At 42.3% G+C, this 25042-nt stretch overlaps 2 protein-coding genes and 1 non-coding gene across 3 annotated transcripts; 1 reads left to right on the forward strand and 2 right to left on the reverse strand.

The window, feature by feature from the left end:
• Window positions 1-4032: 4032 nt before the first annotated feature.
• On the reverse strand, window positions 4033-21767 carry LOC136427585 (MAP7 domain-containing protein 3-like). Its single transcript, XM_066416556.1, has 7 exons — window positions 21647-21767; window positions 19719-19791; window positions 18851-18953; window positions 15708-16125; window positions 15057-15191; window positions 5344-5469; window positions 4033-4763 (listed from the first exon to the last, which is right to left on the reverse strand). The coding sequence occupies exons 2-7, from the start codon at window positions 19775-19777 to the stop codon at window positions 4537-4539; spliced, it is 1068 nt and encodes a 355-aa protein (XP_066272653.1). The 5' UTR covers window positions 19778-19791; window positions 21647-21767; the 3' UTR covers window positions 4033-4536.
• LOC136426415 (uncharacterized) lies at window positions 6137-14434 on the forward strand. The gene is made up of 4 exons (XM_066415080.1): window positions 6137-6508; window positions 7702-8503; window positions 8893-9184; window positions 13759-14434. The coding sequence occupies exons 1-4, from the start codon at window positions 6137-6139 to the stop codon at window positions 14012-14014; spliced, it is 1722 nt and encodes a 573-aa protein (XP_066271177.1). The 3' UTR covers window positions 14015-14434.
• A 1250-nt stretch (window positions 21768-23017) lies between the features above and the next one.
• Window positions 23018-23089, reverse strand: Trnap-ugg (transfer RNA proline (anticodon UGG)). The gene has a single exon. It is a non-coding gene; the product is annotated as a tRNA-Pro (tRNA).
• Window positions 23090-25042: the final 1953 nt, after the last annotated feature.

Raw genomic sequence — 25042 nt, forward strand, 5'->3', positions numbered from 1 at the left:
TTTGCTGCTTAAACGCCCACAACTTCGATGTTTCTCTCAACATGCCTTAGACTTTAGGAACACGCATCCAAGAGGCAAAGACTTTAGTAGTCTATTTCAGGAAAATGATACAAAACTGGAACAAGCAAGGAGCTGACTTTAACTAAGTCTCTGCATGAAAGAAACATGGAATTTTCAAGAAAATGGTCTTATATGACATGTTTCAAGTGTTTGTACGACGTACAGTGACTGAAATACGTGTGTCTTACCGATGAGAGTCTCCTAGTAGTGGCCGGTGTCGACATGTAGTGTATGACGGGCCTGGGTCTGCCCATCCCCGGTATCGGGTTGTAACCACTTCTCGCTGTCCCAAACATGACTGTCTTCTCCCCTCAGTCTCCAAGAAGTTGACGTAAAGACAGTAAAGATGCTCCGCTTGGAAGTCTCTGTCAGTCTGGACAAGGTGTCTCAATCCCTCGCCCTTAAATGCACTGTCTTGTTGACATCCGGTCTCCTTGGTGCCCAATTTACTCACCGCACGCGGAGGGGACAAGGATTAAAATTTGATGGCAACCGGCGGGACTCATGAATATTTAATGAACCCAAGTTCCTTTAAGGATAGGCGACAGCCTGTTGGCAGCCAGGGTCACGTGACTGCTAAGGACAACGTTTGCTTCTGGTCGACTTGGTCGGCCATTTTAAGTTGATTGCTCCCAGTGTACATGGGTTAAAAAAAAGGCATGAGTTCAACTTTACTATTTCCTAACTTGCAATTTGGGGTTATTCTTTATACTAGTGCTTCAGGCCAAATGGTTCCTTGCTTCTCAATGAATATGCGTTGAGGGTGTGTCTGAAATTGCGCAGATAGAAATGACTTTCATTTATTTCTATTTGAAGTGAAATGCATTACAATATGTCTTTATGAGGGATCTTCACCTAGACAGATAAGAAATGCAACATCATGACAATATGGAGAATTCTTGCTGCACGTACATTGTGATCTTTACATACATGAGCCTACGTATACAAGAGAATGACATATAGAAAATATATGAGAATTGATAATTCGTTTCTCCGAAATATCGCTTGCTCAGTACCAAGGTACAACGAATTGACTTAAACTTTGAAAATTGCCTCTTCTTATTTGACCAAATTGAGGGGCGCATTATTCATGAATAATATATCAATCAATGATTGGATGACGATGGTCACGTGGTTACCTTTCCGTTAGACTTGTCGCCATAGCAACGCCATGGAGTGATTTTGAGTTGACATCACAACACTACAAGTCGTCTGTAGCTATCACTATTACGTGGCAAACTACTGCGGGCTTGGCCACAACTGTGGTGTCTGTTTGTTTATTTATTTTTGTTTATTGAGATTTACCACATTTGTAGGAAGGATTGACTTAACAGGTGACTATCACCTTTTCAAGATGTCAACCCGGACCAGACTGTAAGGTTTGATCCACTCACACCGGGAAGGACCCCTACTCTTTTCGATAAGTGTGGCGGGTTCTTTAACGTGCTCGAGGTGTGGCTCTCTTCAAACACGGGACCTCAATTCAACGTCCTATCCGAAAGACGGTACCCGTACCCTTTACCTCCATCGGACAGTTTGTAGGGCGTTGTGAACTTACCAGCAACTATCTCAGCAATATAAAAGCGGTGTGTCATTTGTATTTACCGATATGGTTGAAGTGAGATGGAGTATAAATGTAATTTTTATTTTATTTTTGTTTATTGGTATTGACTATTGTTACAGTGGAAGGTTAACAAGACAGGTGGTAACTATCTTTACGAGTTGTCTTTCCAACAGAATACAACAAGAATAAACAATGAAATACAGACATACATTTATGGTCGCATTTGGTTGGATTGAATCGTCTAGGACATCCAACGCCCTCTATTATCCCTACACATACCAACACACATACATACATAAACGCGCGCGCGCGTACGGACACACACGCACACACACGCACACACACACACACAAACAAACACACACACACACAATTGCCATCTTGCTCAGGTTGCTTTGGTGGTAAAGTGCTTACATATGGATGTGCCGTAGGTTTTATTCATCATAACACGTTTGAAGGAGCAGAAAATCTGAAGAGACATTCTACGTCGACGCCCCAACCAACCTATGTTCTATGTATGTACTAAATACGTTTGACATTTTTCTCAATTTTCAAAAGTCCCACCATCTACCGCTGGTGTGGTGATTTTTAAACTTTAAAAATATAGTCTGCCATCTTCTGACACAAGCAACTATTTTAGGTGCTGTCAGCCTCCCTTAAGCCCTGCAAGCTTTTTATTTTAGCTTCTTATGTCCTTTTTTTTACCGTATATCAGATTTTCTATTGCTACCGGGTTGGTGTCGAATAGCGAAGCGAGATAAAGAGGTCTCGGGTTTGATCCCTCGCTTTCCTGGCTAGACGTTGTCTACTTGGGAAAGGCACTTTAAACGACTTTTTCACTCCACTCGGGTGTAAAAAAGGGTACCCGACTACGGTTTGGGAGGTAAAAGGCGTTGGAAGGAGAGGTTTGTGCTCCGCAATCCAATAACATGGCTAAGACACAGTGAATAACAACTCACTACCCCTACGGCCTAAAAAAGCTATGGGACTATCTTTACCCTTTTCTACCGACTTTCTAACATCCGCAGCATTAAGGTAACCGATGTACAACCAGAAAACAACGCATGAAGCCTGCTTTGAAGCCTATTAAACTGAGTCCACTGTTTGTGACTTTCACTCTCACAAACGCTAGAATACAGTACTGTCCTGTCATAAGTCAATCTTTAGATTGTTCGTTCCTTCACTTATATTATTGATGAACTGTATAGGCTTGCACAATTCAAAACCTATTTCCTTACTTCATACACTTAAGTACGGTAGAAAAATTCATTTTCCTAATGATACTAGACAAACCTTCCATCGAGAAACATATCTGTTCTTTCATCTCTGAAATAAGTGACAAGCGAGGAGATGCTGAATTTATCTACTGAGTAGTAAGTTTTATTTTGTATCTGTAAACCTTATCTGTTCAACAAGTTTGTCCTATTGTGACCTGTCCTTAGCCCAGTGTGGCAAAAATGTGCAATAAAGGTCTTCATTCATTGATAAGTTCACCCCTGGGCCTTTATGACTCAACCCCCCTCCCCCATAGCGAATCAGAACCAATATCTTAACGTTCTGTGCGAATATTCCATCCTTACGTCGTTCCCAGACACCACAGGTGAATGACCGTTACACACCTTCTATCTCCAGCGACAGGTGTGAATTTTGTTCGAATCGGATGTGACAATACCATGATGACTCCCCTTTGTCCAGTAAAGCCGTTACAATACGATGTATATTAACCGTAGGACAAGAGGCGCTTGCCCACCCAACTGAAAATCCCACTTCAATAGATAATTGCTCTTTTAAATTATTCAGAGCGAATGTGTGCCGAAGACTGTAAGTGGTTTTTACGGGGTCTATACTGTGCCCGAAGTAGGATGTTCGGCGGAGCGGAAAGAGTCTCCTGGGGACGATGTCAACCGTACGATTTACGGTGAGTCTGATGAATAGAACGGCATTCTTCTGTTTTTTTACAGGCGAGCTGTGTCATCTGTAAAATTACACGGTGCGCATTCTTGTGTCTAATATCGTGTCAGTGACGGTTTGTAGTGACGAGACGTCACCAGGGAGACGACACTTGGTGAGCCTGAATGAAAACTGTGGCTACATGTAACGTAACATGACCAATTATCGTCCGATTTATTCAAAACGTATCTATCTTCAAACGGCGCGGACAGAGCCAAATGTTTAACCCATGGAAAGAAATACCAGCTCTTCTAAAAGGAAAATACATAGTCTATAAGTTTTTCTCCGCCTGTTTAAAGCCGTGCGAGCAGGTATTTATACTGGGGTCTATGATGACGAATTGTGCTAAGGTTTCCCATTATCGTCCACTTCAGTCTTTCTCCTTCTAGCGCTATACTTGAAGAACATAGACCAGAAAAAATGCACATTATACACGAGTGAAAAAGAATTCTCACAAATATCATTCATTTTTAATATACAAATGTAAATACAAACAACAACAACAACACCAATGACATATCACCGAAAAAACAAACGCTAATCATGCAAAGTTCATGATCATGCAAACTACGTACATGTTTCTTTCATGTAAAATTTGCACAGAAAGGTAGGAAGTAACTTGATGACTTTTCTTTCCAAGAATCGTTAGAAAAACAGCCAACTATTTTCAGTGATTGCGGACAGCATAACTTGAAAAGCTGTTTGGTATTATGATATATAGTAATTGATGTATGAATACAAGTCAGCAAAAGGAAGGGCAGCTTTTGATGTAGGCCCCCTAGCGGCTTTCTAAGGTACAGTAACAGAGCTTCTCATGTTCTGGCTCGTTTTGGACATGTTATGGTCATGGTTTTAGGGTGTCAGCTAGCTCTTCGTCTGGAAAAGATGTACGATTGGGTCGCCTAGCGGCTTTTTTATGAACTGCAGGGTCATTTTTGTTGGTAACGTTTTTGGTACTGACGCTATGTTGAACACCTCTGTGTGGCCACAGCCAGTTCCTGCGGCGTGGCTATTACAGTGGTTTGTGCTGCTACAACAGCGACCTCTTGTGGCGTGGCTGGTCCCGCAGAACCAACCGAAGCGACCCCTTGCGGCACAACCTGTTCAGCAGGTGACGTCATAGCAGCAGGTGCTCCATCCTGAACGGACTCCACTACCGTGACAGGTGACCAAGGATGTCTTGGGGGATCTTAATAAGAAGGAGAAAAAGGAGAGAACTCAGCGTTACTTGTGCTTTGTTTTATTCTAAGACATCAACAATTTACCTTTCTGTCAAACTTCGCATTTTAGATACACATATAGTAACAGTGCGTAACTTTATACCCAGGCTTACTTCATGTGTTTACTTTTCTATCAGCCTGGTAGCAATCACACATAATTACTATTCGTTTCCTGATATATTTGAGTGTTTATCTAAAACGGTAAAAGACAAACTTTAAAAGCGATGTTGGAAGTTTGCTTTAAATACTGATGAACAATAAGTAAATGTGACTTGCAATTTCATCTGTGTTGGTAGAAATCATACAAAGTTCATCTGTAATTTCCAACAGTGAAAATTTGGGTAAGTCTAATTTTTGTATTGGAAATTACAGTGTAACTTCATGACTTTGCTTCAGAACAATACATAAGGCTATATGAAAGTTGTTTAAAAATGGTGGCTATCCCGCTTTTTTCTTATTCATTTCGACCTGTGGATCTAGGGGGAGAAAGATTTCGTGTCAATGTAAAAAAAATGTGTTTTCTGAAGATGCAAAATGAGTTCAACTTACTCTTTGCTCTCTCGACCAGTTTCATCTGGAACCAGTGCTGTCGGTAGAAGGGGGAGGGCACCCACTTGAACCGCGAGTCATACTCTGTACTTCCGGGAGGGTGGTTTCTGCCGTCTTTCCTGTTAACTGCACAAAACATAAATACATTATCATTTTCACCAATGAGAACAAATCTCTCTGACAATACAGCGGAGCCGTCTTTCCTGTCAACTGCACAAAACATAAACACATTATCATTTTAACCAATGAGAACAAACCTCTCTGCTCTCTGACAATACAGCGGGGCCGTCTTTCCTGTCAACTACACAAAACATAAATACATTATCATTTTAACCAATGAGGACAAACCTCTCTCTGACAATACAGCGGGGAAAACTGAGGCTAACGTCACGTGTTGGACAATGAGGTCATCTGAGGCCATTGAGTTGAACGTGACAACTACAATCGAATGTTCGAACTCGGTGTTCCGTGGAAGATACCACTATTACTTACCAAGGGGACGCGAGAATGGTTTGTACAAACAACAATCAGGAATTTAAGCCTTTTTATTAAAATTGGCTTCTAATGTGGTCTTTTCAGCCTACGTATTTAATAAAAAGATGTGTTTTAAACAATGCGTTTTAAACTATGAGGCATACGAATGTTCAAATACCCCTCCGCTTAAATGGACCAGGCCGGAATCGACTGTTGTCAAGGGGATCGAATAGAAACATCGAACGTTCGATCCTTGACAAGTACACAGAAAAGAGCCACTCCTGTCTAGGTTTGATGGTTTTTTCGTCAGATTTTTGCCATGAGACACAAGAGGAAGCCCCCACAAGACGTCAGACGTAGACGTTCGGTCCTACTTAGTTCGACCAAGTCTTCATACAACGAGGATGGGCAAGGCGACAGAAGTGGCGATGTAGATAGCAACGACGTTGGAACCCCTGAGTCGAACTCCGCAGCCTCAAAAGCGTTTGTTGTCGGTGTGTTCTGTATCTCTCTCCTTGGAACTATCATCTGTATGTGTCTTCTACCGAAATACTTCGCAGCTGACTTGAAAACGCAAACAAGATCCTTTAGCTACGACTTCAGGCGAGTTGATGACGAAAACACGGGAGAAGACATTCCCCCAAGAACAACAAAGCTGTTCCAAGCACGTTGGGAATTCGAAAAAGGAAAGGTGAGTTTCAGCGCGGTCTTTGTTGTGATTCGTGGCTGTCAATCAGAATTAGCGATTCAGCCAATAAGATGGCTGTATCTGGTGAGGCGTTGCTTAGAGGGCGTGGCTCGAGTAATCGTCGTGGACAAGCTATTGGACGATAAGTCGTTTTATTGCATTCGCTGGAAGAAAATAAGGTCAGGTTTTACCTTCTGATACTCTATAAGACCGTCTTCTGCACATTGTATGTAACGTAGAGCCCTAGCCTTCTGAAAATCTGTACAGAAAACAGAAATTGCTGGCGACAGTGGTTTGCGACCTTGGTACTGAATTGCTATCAGCACACCTCTCACTGAGCTTCCGCATCAAATTTCGTCCGTTTCCAAAAAAAAAGCAAAATAGCAAAAACATGCCTTGATTGTCAAAAAATATATATATTTTGGGAAAATAATAGTAATGTCTTAGTATACCAAAGCAACTTCCAAAGTCAAAAAAGAAAATGTGAAAGAAAAAAATGAAGAATCTATCATTTGGTACACCATACTCTCTTTGTTTATTCGTTTGTTTAACCTTCCTGTCCGCTTAGATTTCATAACGAAGGCAACTTTTTTTCTGAACTTTTGTTAATAATCAAAGCAACGTGGCCTAAGTACATGATATGCTCTCAACACTGGGTGAGATTTTGACGTCACCATTTCGTAGAAAGTTAGTCTAAAATTCGAGTAATTCGAACACGATTTTCGTGTACACTACGCGCGGTACCACTCAACATCCATCATTTTGGGTTCTAGGATATGGCGCGAAAATCGTGTTTGAGGTATTCTGCATGGCAATGTTGCATACTATCACTGGTGCACATGGTAGACCAGCCTTGCTTATAAATGACATTTTCCAAGTTCCACCCATTTTTAATTGAGAACACTTCGGTTTCGTACCGTGAGTTCTGGGTGAAAGGGGTTTGATGACACTTTAATGGGCATAGTGACAATTGATGACGATCTTGATCTTTATCTTTATTTGTGCGTTCTCAGCCAAATGGGCTAAATGCAGTAGTTGACCATTACATAAAGGGCTAAAGGTCAAAGTATCTATGTTGCTATTGAACGATGGGAGAAACAAGACGACTGAAGCTTCGCTAGCACTGTAACTACGCTACCGCTAAGTCTAGCTGTAATGATGAAACTCTATTATGATTTTTTTCTCATTTTTTTCAGGCTGCAAGGGAACTTGGCAAACCCCAAACTACGAAAGCCCAAGATAACCATGGCGACGACGGTGACGTAGATCAACACAATCATGTCCAAATCTCTAGATCTGTTCTAGCTGCAGTACCATTGGCCGGCGGCTGGCGGCGTTCTGTTGAAACACACCACAAGTTATCTGAAGAATCCAACTGTGATTTTGACGTCAGATATGCTAACAACCTCACCAAAGCGGAATTTGAAGAGAAGTATCAAAACAGAGAGCCCCTGCTGCTGAAGTTCTCTGGCGGTGCGGAAGATTGGACGGATACGGAAACGTGGACCCGTGCAGGACTTGTCGGGAAATATGGGGATCACATGGCTCAATATGGCTACGAGGATACCATTAACTCCAACGGTGGTATGGGGGAGGAGATGATTGCTTTAAAAGACTACGTCCACGCCCACATGGATATGGTCAATGCCTCGAGCGTGGATATGGCCTACGTGGTCGACAGCAAGCTACCGAGCTACGCGGAGCTGCAAGACAAGATCTATCCACCGGAATACCTGCAGTACTTCCAAAAACCGGCAGGTTTGCTGTTTCTCGGTAGATCCGGCCTGGGTCTAGGTTGGCACGAGCACGGCGACGCTTGGAACGGCGTGGTCTTCGGAGAGAAGCACTGGTACGTCTACAACCGGTCGGTAGTTCCTCCCGGTCTGCACTGGTATCAGCCAGCCGATTGGGCGAAGTACGTGTACAAGTTGCTGCCATACCACAAACGCCCGCTAGAGTGCGTGCAGGAGGCTGGTGACATAGTTTACATCCCACAAGGTAGGGGAAAACGCGTGACCTCAGTATGAGAAGCTAGTACAACACGTAGTACTATTTTCGATTAGAGTTTTGAGTTCTTTTACATGCAGACGTTTGACGCCTGAAGTTTACGCCTAAATCTCCCTCATACACTGACTTTACGTTCCCATCCGAAAGGACGAATGCAACCCCAAACTTCCATGTGCGAGCGGGCCTCGAACCTCCGCCATTTGCAATTTGGACCATGTGATATAGCAGAGATTACTTAACTTTGACGTAGGTGAATTTCATTGGTGTGTGCCTGCTTCGTACACTGAAACAAATCTATTGTGCCCTGTAAAAATCTTTCTATCTATTATATTAGTAAGCAGAAAGCGATGTTGAAGTTAGGTGTCCCTTCCTTTCCACAGGTTTCTATCATAGTGCTATTAATATGGGAGAAACCATAGCCGTATCCTTCAGGGAAGACCAGATAACTCCACTACCCGGCCGAACCCAATTCATGGAGGCCGTGGAGGAACTTGCATCGGAGGAAGCCATCCGCCAGGGGGCGCACGCGCTTAGAGTCAACAACGTCCATTCCCACGGAAACGCCATCCCTGACTACGCTGTTGGAATGTTCCACATGAGGGAGGGGAACTTCGAAGCCGCTGCGGAAAACTTCAGGGCAGCGATCGCAGTGGATCCTTTCCAGCACCTCGGGTAAGTTATTAAAGGAGTCCTAAACTCCAGAAGAGAGTGTTATTTTCCACTAGATCATGTATCAAATAATACATAATCAGCCGACTTTTTACAGAATTCCGCTGGTGGTGAATTACACAAGGTGTGCCAAAAATAATTACTCAAGCAACTGGATAAAGTTTTGAAACAGTCAGACGTTTCAGACAGCATCCACTGTCTTTCGTCAGTGACTAACGATAGGACTGAGAACACCAGGTTTTATACCAAAACTCTGAATGGGTATGTTAATGAGGTTAAGACAATTTAGGATGTCTTGAAGTAGTCTTTAAAAGAAGATTAATTCAAGACAAAGTTTTGTGCCAATAGTTCAATTAGCTACTGTTGATTTTAGTACAGTAACTAAATGTTGTTTGTCCGGGGGTGGGGGGTGGTGGGCAGTGCATTATCCCAAGTGCCTGAAAGTTCAACGCGTAGACCCCCTTTCCTGTTGAGGGCGGGGTTGTACATCCTCTCATATATTGCTTCTTTCCCCGTTCGAACCAGCGTTCTTCACGATCTAGGATGTCCGTGGATTCGAGATTGAATGAGTGTCCCTGGTTGTGTTTTAGATGGTGGTAAATGGCAGAGGAATAGCGGTTTGCGCTCTTTCTTCAATGTTCCGTGTACCTTTCTTTTAGTGGTCGACTTGTCTCCCCAATGTACATGTTATTGCAGTTCGGTTCCTCACATTTCAGTTTGTAGATGACATTGGCTTTGATGCCTTTTTCAGGCCTGTCTTTTGGATGGACCAATTTCTGCCTGAGAGTTGAGTGAGGTTTGAAGTTAGTGGCAATGTTGAAGTTTTGGAAGATTCGTCTGAGTTTTTCCGATCCTCCTTGGACGTAGGGAATGGTAATGTTGGCCTTGTTTCTGTTGGTCAATGGTTTGCACTTGAGTGTTTTCTTAGACTGGTCAGAAGGTTTGAGGGCTTTGTTGAAGGTCCAATTTTGGTAGCCACACTTGGCCAAGGCCGCACGGAGATGCCTGTGTTCGTCTGTTTTCGCTTCGTCTGAGGTGATGACGTTGTCTGCCCGATGGAAGAGAGTTTTGATCACTGCCAGTTTGTGTTCTAAAGGGTGATGGGAATCAAAGGCCAGATATTGATCAGTGTGGGTCGGTTTCCTGTACACTTCGAACTGAAGGTTGCCATCCTTCTCTATGATGGTTTTGGTGTCTAGGAAGGGGAGCCTGTTGTTTTGACACGACTCCTGTGTGAACTTGATGTTGTCATCTACCTGGTTTATATGGTCAAAGAAGTCGTCCGCTACTCTCTCTTTTAGCCTACACCAAGTGCCATCTACATAGCGAAACCAGTTTGCTGGGGGAGGGCCATTGAAAGTACTGAGGGCTTTGTTCTCAAACTTCTCCATGTACAGGTTCACTACAATGGGTGAAACCGGTGATACCATAGCACAGCCGTGCACTTGCTGGAAAAACTGTTGTTTGTACATAAAGTATGTGCACCCTAGGCAAAGGTCTAGTAGTTCACATATGTGTTTAATGGAAATGTTGGTTCTATCTGCAAGGGTGTCGTCGGCCTCCAAGGCTTCCCTAACTACTGCGACTGCCTCCTTGGGGGGTATGCAAGTGAAAAGCGAGCACACATCATATGAAGTGATGATTTCATCTTCTGCTACATTGATGTCTTTGATTTTGTGGACAAACTCTGCACTATTCTGTACGTGATGCTGAGACTTCCCCACTAATGGTCCCAAAATCTTAGCCAGATGACTTGCTAGGTTGTAAGTGACTGATTATATACTGGAGACTATGGGTCGTAGAGGGACGCCTGGTTTGTGGATTTTGGGAAGGCCGTAGAATGAGGGGGGTTGTTCTGTAGTGGGATTAAGCCTTAGATAAGTGACATGATCCAGAACTTTATCTTTCTCTTCCAATCTCTTGAGAACGTCATGGATTGCCTTTTTGAATTTGCTTGTGGGATCCCTTTTCAAGGGCATGTAGATGTCTTTGTCTCCCAATAGGTCTTGAACCTTCTTGTCGTACTGTTCCCTGTCTAAGATTACTGTAAACAATAAAACCTGGTGTTCTCAGTCCTATCGTTAGTCACTGACGAAAGACAGTGGATGCTGTCTGAAACGTCTGACTGTTTCAAAACTTTATCCAGTTGCTTGAGTAATTATTTTTGGCGTATCTTACTACCTGGATGTCTAACTTTCATCAACGTACACAAGGTGTGTTTTGTAAAACAATATGATACTCACTCAACCCGTGCAGACCCTACCCATGTATTCCCTATACGTATATACACTTCCTTCATCGTGAATATTGTTGGCTTAGGTGTGGGGTGATAAGCACAATAAGAAGGCCAGTTGTTAATAAGATAACACATAACAATACAAGTTTTTCTTATCACCCCTGGAATTCTTTTTGTAACCTAACTTGTCAAGCCTTGTTATGTACATTCTATTCAGCCATAGGCTGAGGTTGTTTAAGCTAATTAATTAGAAAATAGAGGGTCACCTGGGGAATTTAGTAGAATACTGATTGCTTTTTGATGCCCACGGGACTAGTTGGGACTTTATCATATACATTGTACTGTAATTAGCATTCATTTTTACTTCCTAAAATTATTATCTATTCGAAAATACCCCCCTCCCTCTGGAGAGTTTAGGACTCCTTTAAAACAGAGCCACGTTGTGCACGACAAAGAAAGTGTCACAAACTTTGAGCGTTTCACATACTTTCCATATCAATCAAGCAGGAAGGTGTTGACCGCCATGTTGGCGTCCCTATTTCCATTTCAACTGATCATAGCTTAACGGTGCACGCACCAGTTCTTCCGCGACAGGGCCGTGGTAGTCCGCGACAAAAAGGGACGAAAGGGTTTCGAGCGAGGGTCTGGGTTTGAGTTCACATTTCTCAAAATATGCTTGGAACTGACATTAAATACTAACATGGCTGACAAGCGTATGAATTGGTGTGTTTCGGGTGGAAATTACGTTTCGATCCGAGCCTTAATTCCGGATATCCATACGCGTTGAAGGTTAACTGCCCCTTTGACACAGATTGACCTTTGTTGCGTTCTTTTGGCCGTGTTGCATTACCTCGCGCGTCGGGTTATTGTGAAAATCTCAGCGGTAGGATTTTCTTTATAATGGGCTTGATTATACCTTGTAGTTTTCTCTTTCTAACACTAACAGTTATTTGCGTGTCAAAGAAATTTTGTGATGTGTTTAGTTCCACGGGAAAATGCCCAATTTTGCGCCTCATTTTTGACGGAAAAATACTTTTTCCCTCTTATGTTTACTAAAATTACAGAGGTTGAAGAAACCAAAACTGGGGTTTTCTTGTAGCTAACGTAACATAACCAATTAACGTCCGATTTATTCAAACCGCATTTATCTTAAAACCGCGCGGACAGAGCCAAATTTTAAACCCATGGTCGGAAATATCAGCTCTTCTAAAAAGCAAATGCATGGTCTGTAAGTTTTTATCCGCCTATTTAACGCCGTGCGAGCATGTATTTATACTGAGGTATATGACGAAGAATTCTGCTAGGGTAACCCATTATCGTCCACTTCATCTTTTCCCTTCTAGCGCTATGCTTGAAGAATATAGACCACAAAAAAATGCACAGTAACTGTCCAAAGTAGTCTACAGACAAATGATAGTAAAATCACTGTATGTCTGCCCCGCCACTTGCTTGACGCGATGGAAGAATTCAGCGTTTATCTGTGAATTTCCCCGACATGCGCGGCACGTGGCGTTCACGTGGTAAACGCATGGTAATTATGCTTTGCCGTGCAAAAATTAGTCTCTGGTGCGGGGGTCTCTAGGTTGTATCAAACCTTCCTTAAACTGGTAAGAGATTCAAACCTCGAATCACCAAGGATAGTCTGAATATCAAAGAAAGGTTTAACGTCAGCTACGTTTAAAAGATACTAGCTATTGTGCAAGTTCCAAAAACATGATGAAGTACGCGGTGTCGAATTACATATGAAATTCGTTATGCGTGACGCTTCCGTGCAACTTGTTGTTACTGGTTCAGGAGTTTATTCTGTTAAGTCGCTGGACGTAAACCTTTTTCATTGTTTTGTATAATAGAGAGAGATGGCTAAGGATCATACTTGTGACGTTCTTTATTGCTCATGAGAACAGGCTTTGGCATAATACACCGCGACATGTGGACATGAGCCAAACCGGACGTAAATAGGTTCTGCACGTAAATAGGTCATGTTACGTTAGAGGGATATCCTTCATTCCCATTCACAGTTGTTTTGGCTCAGAAGTATTTCCTGGAAGAGACGGTCGCTAGACTTGAGGGTGTGCAAACTCGAATTGAGACCCAAAATAAACTAGGGGGTGCCCCCTAAAGCGTACACCAGCATTTTAGTGCTTTGAAATATTCTTCTGGTGTCATCTTCTTTGAGCTCTAGACATTCGATAGCGGTGATTAAAAGGGTAAAAATAACACATGTGTTATGATTCACTGACATGCAGATAGGGACACCAACATGGCGGCGGACAGAGTGATGACGTCAACGTCACGTAAAAATGCATTCACATATTTTGTGTCCTCTTGTGTTTCGAAATAGATATCTGGGCGCCGCTGACGCACTGTCACAGCTGGGACGTATAGCAGAGGCACAGAAGTACATTTTCGAAGCCTTGGAGAGACACAGATCGTCTGCACAGTTATATGCAGAGTTCGGAAATTTCAAACAGCGCCAAGGAGACCTGGTGACCGCCCTAAGGGCTTTCGATGCGGGTTTGAAACTACGACCTGACAGGAAGGACCTCTACTGGAAAGCGTTAGCACTGCAGATGGATTTGATTGAGAATTTGGAGTGAGACATCATTCTGCGCAGAATTTATCAGAGTAACTGCGCCTACTTTAACACACTAGTTATAAATTGAGATAGACATGGTAAGCTTTATTTCTCTAGGTTTATCACAACATTTGTTGACGAGTTGTTGATATCGTCTGAAATGTCCTTTCTTTTCAATTTGAATGGTGAATGGTTACAGCAGTAGACACAACGTGTGCCACAAGATCGTCTTCATGGAACTTTTTTCAATGGATGTCCAAGTAGAGACCTTTGACCAATCACCTGAGTCATGTGTTCTTTTTGGTGACATGACCAAAGCAGAGGGTCTATGTTGAAGGATGAAGTTGTTTTTCTTCGTAGAAAAATATGGTTGAAAAGCACTAACATATAAAACAAGGAATCTGAGATCTCACACCTGCTTGAAATATACAGATGTCATGTCTTCTTGTTTTATTCATTATTGTGATTTTCTCGCTAATTCTACTTATGCATATCCTACATTCCTGTGGTACTTTGACCCGAGCCAAGCCTGTGGCAAAAAAATTGGGCCCAGGCCAAACCAGCATTTCAATTCTGCAAGTCTCCATGGCCAGTTGCACCATTTTCCGGCATCCAGCCCAACATTGGACCTGGGCCAGCCGGAGCAAACTTACACACGCACAAAGGCAAACAAACAAACGAACAAACAAACCGAAAGCAATACCTCCATTTTCACGGATGTAATCAAAAGGCAAACAAACAAACCGGAAACAATACCTCCATTGTCACGGATGTAATCAAAAGGCAAACAAACAAACAAACAAACAAACCGGAAACAATACCTCCATTGTCACGGATGTAATCAAAAGGCAAACAAACAAACAAACCGAAAACAATACCTCCATTTTCACGGATGCAATCAAAAGGCAAACAAACAAGCCGAAAACAATACCTCCGTTTTCACGGATGTAATCAAAATCATCATGAAGTACTTTTACTTTTATACTGTAGTACACACATAGAGATGGCTGTATGCTGATACAACGTTGAAATAATCACGGTGAAGTACATGAATGCACACTTACACAAGTAAGGCTGGAAGATGTAAGCCTCCGGGAACACCTGTGTGGAGTCCGACAGCAGGTCCACCGTGTGCGACCGGCGGCACTTCTTCACCTCTAGGTGCTTGGGGAAACCGTATCTGTCGTACCAAAATATCTCTGGGGGACAAAATAAAAGAACATTAGTATTTGGCTCGCCCCTGAGTAGTCGCCAAAAATCACACCCTGACACTTGAGTGACCCGGAAGAAAATAATTTTTGCTATAGCTCCCATTCTCTTCGATCCTCTTGTTCAAGCGTTTTCTTGTCTCTTTTTGTATTTACTGACATTCTAAATCTAGATCTGTATGATCATTCAAGCTATAAAGAATGATAACTCATCATCACCTGCGTTGACACGATACCTGCTACTATCTAACAAAAAAGAAATACGTCATGGCCAATCACCCCACGTTGAACCTGGGGATGGCGGCGGCAGGTATCGACTTCCGGCCACCTTTGACCCCACTTCTGACGTCACACGTCCCTAAGATCAGTGCGCGTCAGGAGAGTTGGTTAAATTCACGATGAATGCCGTTCTTTTGTGTTCGATAAAGGTGTGTACTTTGTTACAGGTTTCAAACTATATTGATCCTAAAGGCAAGCCTTTGCTGCTAAAAAATGTTTGACACTCACGTGGTTTCTTGGGGAAGAAGTCATCCAGTGATTGCCGACTTCTAGGTGTTGTCCTGCTGGACGGGAGGTCCACGTCAGGTGACGCCGACTTAGCAGGTGGACTGACAGGTTTGGATCCAGGTGGGGTCCCCTTTTTAGATCCAGGTGGAGTCACCTGTTTAGATCCAGGCGGGGACACCTGTTTGGATCCAGGTGGGGTCACCTGTTTGGATCCAGGTGGGGTCACCTGGTATGATCCAGCTGGAGATAGCTGTTTAGATCCAGGTGACGTGATTTCTCTGAAGGCAATTTTCGGGGTGACCGGTTTGGACCTGGGCGGGGAGAACTGACCGGACCCGGGCGGACTGAAGGAGGCAGAGCCCGGTGGAGTTGGACCGTAGGACGCCGGGATCACTGGGAACCTCACTCTTTGGCTCGGCTGGAATATAACGTGGGATTGTTTACGTTACAGACGGCAAACAATTTTTTACCAATGTATTTATCTATGTGTGGATCTTGTAAACAATAAACCGGCCCCGTAGCCTCACCCTAGTGTGTTGAACCTAATGATAGGTGCAAAATAAAAACATAAAAGTGCCAATTGACGGACATGCTGCAGTCATTCTCTCATTGGTCGAACATCTAATTGCCATTCTCTTATTGGCTGAACTGTTAATTGTGGTAATTGTCTTCATACAGGTGAGTAGTCCTTTCAGTCAAGCAAGACGTCAAGGGGGCACAAGCACAAGCACAAGTACAAACATAGGACCGATCAAATACATTGTACTAAATAATGTTACGTATTTGACAGAATTACTTGTACGTGTAAAATGTATATATTAAATGTGCAATAATCAGCGAATTACAAAACTAGAATCACCATGTATAAACTTGCGATGTGTAAAAAAAATATCACAGCTTTAATCAAACATAGCCGGCATATCCTCATCGATGACCCCCTACTATCTGCCCTACATTCTCTAGATACCGACAACAGATTGGACTTGTCCCCTCAAAAAGCACTGATAAGAATCGGATGTTTACGATTGTTATCATAGTGAAGCATGTACACAGACACACTTGGGTAAATGTAGTCGCCCAACTGCCTTCATGCATAAACATTATAGATGGCAATGACGAATAAAGATAAAACAAGAGCTTTTCAAAAAAGCTGGCGTTTCGGCTACGTTTATGAGTGTGAATTGTCTTTTCCCTTTACTTGAAGTAAAATCTGCCAGAGAAAGTCACTCAAGGGCTGTTCAGTCTATAAGAAAAATTGTCATTTTGGGAAATGAGTACTGTTTTAATAGAGAAAGGCAGATTGGGGAAAGCAATTTTAAAGTTACGTCACTTAACTTAAGTGCTTTTGAAAAAGCTGGTCTTGGCCTACAACTTGTACTTATTTGTAAAATGTACAATAGGCTCATTATAAAAGCTATCAATGTAATTATGTACATGGCACGCAATAAAACATAAAATTTGAAAAAGCACCATTGAATCATCAGCACTATGGTAATTAAGTGAAATAGAAGTTCATAACAGCTAAGGTTCTATCTAAAATGACTACCAAATGTCAAACAAATCAACAGCTACCTCATCCGTATTATTCTGGTTTCCGCATTTACAACATTTCTTCCTTATTTTCCTGGGTAATTTTGCTAAAATTCATGAAAATTCCCATAGTTTTGTGCCGAGCGGCGCCACTTTCCACGTCCGTGTTGTCTGAATGAAGTCGATACTGAACAATGGAGCATTTGCTACTGTAACAAAGGATCGCTGTTTTGCAAACAACATCAAGAGCCTCTGTTTACATCGGGGATAGAAGTTTAGTGGCGAGTGTTTTGCAAGAATCATCTTACCGCGCATAGGAGCCGCTGCACGGTATTTTCCATTACAATGAACAGAAAAATTCGAATGCCGGGTTTGGAATCTATGAAGTCCTGTTCATAAGACAAAGGCCTTGTATATATTAAATGAATATTTAAAAATAACAAATATAAAATATTTCTTTATTTATTAATGAAAAAAATGAAAAAATGATATTCATAAATATGATATTGATAGATTGATATAATATCAATATATATTTTTGATATTCAATATCTAAAAAGAAAAAAAAATCCATGCACGGACACGAACCCGGATCTTCTAGGTCCGAAGTGCTTCGCGTTGCCAGATGGGCTAAGCTGCGGTACGTAACCCGTTTCTCTGTACGTAACGCTATAACCTCACTATATGGTATCATTTATGTCGATTTTTGGTCGTTTTCTTGACGAAATCATTTTTTTTCTTCTGCAATCTTGTGGAATAGATGTAATATGGTCATTTTTCAGGATATCAAAGTCCGAAACCACAATGCAATGATATTTCCGAACAGTTGTAGCAGTTACATGCGGTCGCCCTCCTGTGTGTCATGCAAATCTAGCCTGCCTGCCTTTTCGTGCTCCCTTGTCATATAAGGCAACGGCTATACAAGGATTTGGGAACGTATTGCCATATAAGGTCTTCTGGTGTGCGACACAGTGTTGAACCAAACAGCATGCATCGAAGCATCCTGCATGCGCTATGCATGCATCGAAGGTAAAAGCCAGGACATTGCGTTCCGGCGCGAAGGCGCCGAAACGCAAAAACTCTACACAATACAAGCTATGTTTTCACCCATTTCATACACTTGAATAATACGGGCGAATGTGTCATCATTGCAAAGAAGCGAACAGAATCTGAGTCCATGTACTAGATTATAGTATTCACAGTGGCCTGTATATCAGTTAAGAGTTAAAGTCCCTCTCACACCTTTCGCTGTATAGAGTGGTGCCCATCTCCGTTTCTATTGCGCTTAGGCCACACAATTTCACGTTGTACATGGCAAACTCTTCTTTTTGTGACATGTATTCATTCATTCATTCATTCATTCATTCTTTTCTTTAGTCCTCCCTTAGGAGGGCCACTGAAACTTTTGGATAGACAGGGACAATGAAGATATTGAAATAGATTATCATATGTGATATATCAATATATATATATATATATATTCATTCATTCATTTGTCCATTCCTTCATTCGTTAATTACAAGATAATACAGTACTGAGAGCAGCACTTTGTCCCTAGTCACTCTCTTTAAAAGTCTGACATAAGTTAAGTGGTCACTCTTGATTGTACTCACCGTGAATAGCCTGCGGGCTGTCCCCACCTTTGACCCGAGCTGAGACGATCTCCCTGACGACAGTGTGGTACCCGGTGCAGCCGGGGCCGTGGACGCCCTGGAGCTGGGGGGAGGGGGGGGGGTTGGATTGTGTTACATCTATTAAGTGTATCTATCATAAATCTATCAAACAAGTTGGTTGGACATAACATGGGTCGGCCAGGTAGCCGAAGCTGGTGGGAGCTGCGCACGGTTTGCATACCTACGTTTATACACCCCGACCCTAACATCTGGGTGACAAAATATAGGACTGCAGCTGTACTTTCCCCGTTGTCAACAGAGATACAGCCAACAACATAAACATACACTATACACTCTCCACACTCAACAAGCACAGCAAAACTATACAAATCTTACCTAACAATACAAAACCTATGACACGTGTGAAACAGAATAAATCAATACATACATGTAGTACATATAGCATAATCAAATCTATCCTAAAAGGCAAGAATACAGAACGCATGTGTGGACTAGAACGAATCTCTAAATTATATTCTAAACCGAGTTGTACTGCACGTAACGTTACGTTTCTTAGCGAAGTCTTTATTTGAACATTTCAGTTTTATATATATGTGATATGCATATATTTTAGTACATACGTTAGAGTGAACGAGTGATGCTTTTATACCCATTATACCCATAGTCATACATGCTTTATTTAGCGGTACGCCGATCATGTTGCTGCGCACTGATTGGATCAGACGTAATCACGTTAATTAGTAACAGTACCATATAAGGAACGCCTAAACACGGGTGCAGTGTGCTGTTTTCTCTGTGCTTATGAGGGGTGCTTTTGTGATGATAGGTTTCATATAGAAGAGCTTACCTGCGCCCAATTGGTGTAGCAGCTTTAAACATGGTGAAGTTATACTTTTTCGACGGCATCCTTACATTGTCACCTGTGAACAAAAATCGAGTTTGGTTTTGAATGGATAACACCATTTTACAGTTATGTCGCATTCGTGGTCTTACGATTTGAATGTCGTACAATTTCGTAAACAGGCTGTGGCATAACCAACCACCGACAATAATCTAAGACAGCCTTTTCGCTAACAATGACAATGACAATGAACTTTATTGCATATTCATGCCCAACATGGGCTAAATGCATTAGGTAACATGAAGTAAAAGAAATGGAACATTGTGATATATTCCATCTAAATCTACAGAGTCTCTTCTCTCTTCTTGAAACATTTGTACACAAATTCACATACTCTTCCAATTATATCGTAGTTTTTAGATGACATGATACATGTGAATAGCTCGTTCTTTTTAAGATGCGCATATTTCTTGTCTAGTTGTATGGGACTTACAAGGGATCTGCGCATGTCTGCGTATAGTGAGCATTCTAAGATAAAATATATTTCATCTTCTATACAATCATTGTCACAGAAAGTACACATTCTGTTATTTGGTGGAGTCTGGTTGTACCTACCAACTTCAATTTGCAATGGATGATCGCTGATCCTTAGTCTAGTCATTGCTCGGCGATAGTCAAAATTTAGTATATCTACAGAGATATTTTTCTTTTTCATACGTAATCTTGAATTTTTTGTAAGTTCTCAATTTTTTCCATTCTTCTAACAAGACAGCTGAATTTTACAAGACATGGGCAAGAAAATCTCAAGAATGATCGTACGACGGTCGTAGGACGAATGTGACCATGCAGGACCCACAACTATGACGACGCACGTACGATAGAATATACATAGCGATAAGTATTACCTTCCCAGTCTAAAGATAGATTCGTTCACCCTTTTCCACCTTTTCACAATAGTATGTGTAACAACTTTATTGTTAATTCCCCCTATCAATGTCCGAATCACAACATTACGTTCGGCCAATGTGACGCCCACTTCAGCCAAGACCGGTGCACAGAGTTAGTCGCTAAATCCTAGCTTTCCTATGTATACAGAAACGTAACTTGGCTACCAAGATAGAGTTTAACTCGGATAATATGTCATCTACCTTTGTTTACTCAACAACTATTTGAAAATTTACCCCCACGACTACAAACTAGAAATACCTAACCCCCGCAACAATTCAAATAGAACGGAAATTTACCACCAAACACTTTTGTGTGGCGAAAAGTTCAACGGGGTCCGACATATTTGTCTTCAAATCAAAGTCCAGTTAACCTCTGTTTTTACTCAAAGCAGTTGTACTACAATGCCGGTCGCACGAGACAAAAAGACGGTTCCCTAGAGAAACGATCAGACTATACAATACAGCCATCAAACACGGTGTAAATTGCGGTAATTATTCACGCATTTTTCAAACAAGGCGTCGAACGGTTTGAAGCCAAATCTTGTCGACGCAAAGTTTTTGGGGAAAGGTAGCACCAAACAAATTGAATGAGTGGCCCTTTCAGGAAGGAACTGGGGTATATTTGTATAGAATACACATTGATACGGGCTACACCATACACAAACGTGACCAATTTGCACGCAGAATCACATTCTGTCGTCCTAAAACATGTATCAACTCCACGTATCTTGTGGACTGTTGAGATTTGTCTCTTCTAACGACACATGGTACAAAGACAAAACTCGACAACACCGTCACAACCAAATATCACGGCAAACCAGGCTATAGCAAGCTTATACGTAACACGGCCAACATTTGAGGGGTTATACAAAAAGCAGGTTGTCATACGTATACCCTTCTCTCGACAACGCCCGTCAGAATCTAGTACGTAACGTTACAAAGACCAAGCTATCTTGCACTCTAAATATGATAACAGGTACCACTTACCTTGGCATTCTCTTTGTAGTGTGTTATGTACGATTTACAGGTAAGACTACTAGGTACTACTGTCAAAACCTGACGGAGGGACAGGTGTATAGAGGTCACAGGTCACCGCGAGTGAAAAGGCTGTTGCTAAGCGCCACGGCTTGCTTAGCAACGAGACGCGCTACCGGACATGCGATACCCCACCTATTGTGTACCACCATGCGTAGGCTTTGTAACTTAGAATCCAGGCTTATACGTCTTACAGAGGTCAGCTCGTCGGCACGAGGGCCAACGTGCCCCCGAGGAAAATTTCCCTCAGCCCCCTGAAGAATGCTCTTTAGCAACAGGGCTGTGCAGACAATCAGGCAGGAAAACAAAAATCGCCGGGTGGGTTTGGTTGGCCAGGCGGTGATAGAAGCTTCCAGTGCCGAGGAAACCTACCCTACAGCCCGATTAGAAACTGGTGCCCAAGTTATCGGCTTTCAAGCATTAGAAGTTGGCATACATACATGTATGGGATAACACACACAGTTGGGGGCTTTGGGTACACACACTTAGCTCACAATGTATCGTTGAAAACACAAAGATCTTTATTATATAATCTTGTTTTTCATACAGTGCAGTGAGACCAGCCTTCTAGCAACTTTGGTACTTCGTGTAATGTCAACAATGGGTGATTATGTGGATTATAACATTAATTAACAGATAAGAGCTCGAGCTTACCACCTGTCGTAGTCTTAGCGGTGTTTAATTGGGTAATACGGCAAGATAATCGCCTTAGATTAGTCTCTACCAGACTAGCTACGCCGACTATAGGGAGACTATTTGCCAGAGTTTCATTTACAGGCTCCTATGCGGGCGAAATGTGATCTTCACCATGGACTGACTCTACTGGCTAATTATTCCTTTTTCTGACAGATTCTACGATCCATACGCCCGTAGAAGGGCCTGTTTTGGGGGCTAGGATTAGATACTGACAGCTTCAAGAATGATGAGAAGTATGCATTTCGCAAAGTTCTTCTTGGATCTTCCCACAAATGAGAGAGAAAAAAATCAAGTTTTTAAAGCCAATACTTAATACGTTAAGTCATTAAACAAATTATTAAAGCCTACATAAATCAATCAATATCTATATTTGCATGGATCGTATCGTGTGAGGCCTTCAAGCGTAACCTACACCGACTGTGTGCGTGTTAATCCCTACTCTTATCGATAAGTATGGTGGGTTCTTTGATAACATGCTTGAGGTGTGACTCTCCCATCAAACACGGACCTCTGGCATAACGCTAAACCCCAGAGGATGTCACTAACGTCGTATGATTGGGGTCCATAATCTACACAACACAAGCCGCAAGGGCAGTCGATGCCACCACAAAAAAAATCACAAAATGAGGGCCTGTCCGGGATTTGAACCCGGGACCTCTCGCACCCAAAGCGAGAATCATACCCCTAGACCAACAGGCCACATGATTAGACATATTTTAATCACATAATTCACGAATGCCCTCTAAGAAGACTCTTTGCAAAATAAATAAAAAACACAAATGAGTTTGGGAAACGGGACAAAGTACAATTCTGTCAATATTAAATGAATGAAGACCTTTATTGCACATTTTTGCCACACTTGAAGGTTTGTCTAGGTTCATTAGGAAAACGAATTTTTCTACAGTACTTAAGTATATATGAAACAGGGAAATAGGTTTTGTACAAGCCTATACAGATAATTTCTCTCTTTGTTATGCAACCTACATTCAAAAGTCAATGGGTTGAAAAATGACGCAGAAACAGAGGAAGAACAAATTGGTTTTATCCTTCTTTCCATCGTTTTTATACATGTTGAGGTACAAGCTAATTTGTTTCCAAACCGCGTGAAACGATGACATGACGTCATCTATCTCTAATCTCCAAGCAGATGTAAGGGCTCAGTCTCAGTGTTATAGCCATTTAGCGCTACTTTAAGTACATGTATTTTACCTTCTTTTCTACACTTCATATCCATATTAGGGTACCGCAAAAACACTACTGTTAGTACAGAGTTAGTGCGTGTAGTTTACCCTTATCATACACTCCGTATTTGTCTCTTATTAGCATACCTCAAAACTACAAGAAAAAGTACATGTCATTTATCTTTTTTCTCCACTTCGCCTTCGTCTTTTTATTAGGCCACCTAGGAGCTGTAATTGGAACTGCACATTGACGTTGGGTGGTTGCTTGCTCATGCTAACCTCATTTGCAAGCCTCAAATTTAAAAAGGAGTGGCGGAGTTTATTTGGTGTGTGTGGGGGGTCTTATCCGTGATATGTCAACGTATGTGGTGGGGTCTAATAGCCTGGAAGATCGTTATTTGCCGCCGTACTGAATCATGGCGCCCCCTCCCCCAAATAATTAACACCCCCGCTCATACGCCTGATCATGCGCTTACTAGATAAATATTTTTGCTTTAACTCGAAATGTTTGTTTTTTATATATGTCCCGGAGATTTACTTATCTTTATCGTCTGATAGGACTACTGATTTCCACCATAAAGCTGATGGTTTTTCAGCACAGTGGACAGAACCACACCGTTATGAGGAGAGCGACTGTCCCGACAACGGCGGAGGCGATCCCGACTTTCCTGTTCTCACCCAGAATCGGTTCGGGGGGATGAGAGCTGATTCAATTCAATCAAATCACAATTGTCTCGTGGGCAAAGCGACTCACAAGTGGAAATCAGTCATCCTATCCTTTACCATGTAACAGTGGGGATCAACCTCCACTAACTGACCAGTCTAACTGGTCCGGACCTTTTAGCCTAGTGGTTAGCGCGTTGATTTCCCAAGCCGTGCGGAGGGGGATTGGCGCGGGTTCTAATCACGGGAGCGGCGTACTCGCCCCTGTGGGTTTTTACAACCATACAACCATACAACATAAATCAAATCTCACGTATCTCCAAGCATGTATAAAACATATTTCTAGTTACAGCAAACTAACCTTTTCATAGATCAAGGTAAAAAAAAATAGCGTCAAGGTATTCAGTCCCATGGCCGTTTTGAGGCCGTAGTGGCGGTGGAACCACTGTGTCTAGGGCAGGGTATTGGAAGGCGGGGGTCCCTCTCCTTACACCGCCTTTGTCTGTGAGAAGAGTCGTGTAAATTGCCTTTCGATTCCCAAGGGAGGGCACAACATTGGTGGCATGTCAAGGGATTGCATCTGTATGTAATCTCCAAGCAGATCCACACCGGGCGCGAAAATTGTAGTATGCTAGCCAGAGAAGGTCCAGAGAAGGTCCAGTCAGCCAGAGAGGGTCCAATAGCCCGGGCTATTGGACCCTCTCTGGCTGACTGGACCTTCTCTGGACCTTCTCTGGCTAGCATACTACGATTTTCGCGCCCGGTGTGGATCTGCTTGGAGATAATCTGTATGCAGCTTTCACCTCAA

The sequence above is a fragment of the Branchiostoma lanceolatum genome, chromosome 2 (assembly GCF_035083965.1).
Source record: "Branchiostoma lanceolatum isolate klBraLanc5 chromosome 2, klBraLanc5.hap2, whole genome shotgun sequence".
Lineage (NCBI taxonomy): Eukaryota > Metazoa > Chordata > Leptocardii > Amphioxiformes > Branchiostomatidae > Branchiostoma > Branchiostoma lanceolatum.

Excerpts from the sequence above, each read along its gene's own strand:
- LOC136426415 (XM_066415080.1), top strand. The coding sequence starts at position 6,137 with ATGAGACACAAGAGGAAGCCCCCACAAGACGTCAGACGTAGACGTTCG. Across the intron at positions 8,504-8,892 it reads CATAGTTTACATCCCACAAG|GTTTCTATCATAGTGCTATT; the intron begins GTAGGGGAAAAC and ends TCCTTTCCACAG. Across the intron at positions 9,185-13,758 it reads GATCCTTTCCAGCACCTCGG|ATATCTGGGCGCCGCTGACG; the intron begins GTAAGTTATTAA and ends GTTTCGAAATAG.
- LOC136427585 (XM_066416556.1), bottom strand. The coding sequence starts at position 19,777 with ATGCCGTCGAAAAAGTATAACTTCACCATGTTTAAAGCTGCTACACCA. Across the intron at positions 15,192-15,707 it reads CTTCTTCCCCAAGAAACCAC|AGATATTTTGGTACGACAGA; the intron begins GTGAGTGTCAAA and ends TTTGTCCCCCAG. Across the intron at positions 4,764-5,343 it reads ACTGGTCGAGAGAGCAAAGA|ATCCCCCAAGACATCCTTGG; the intron begins GTAAGTTGAACT and ends CTTCTTATTAAG.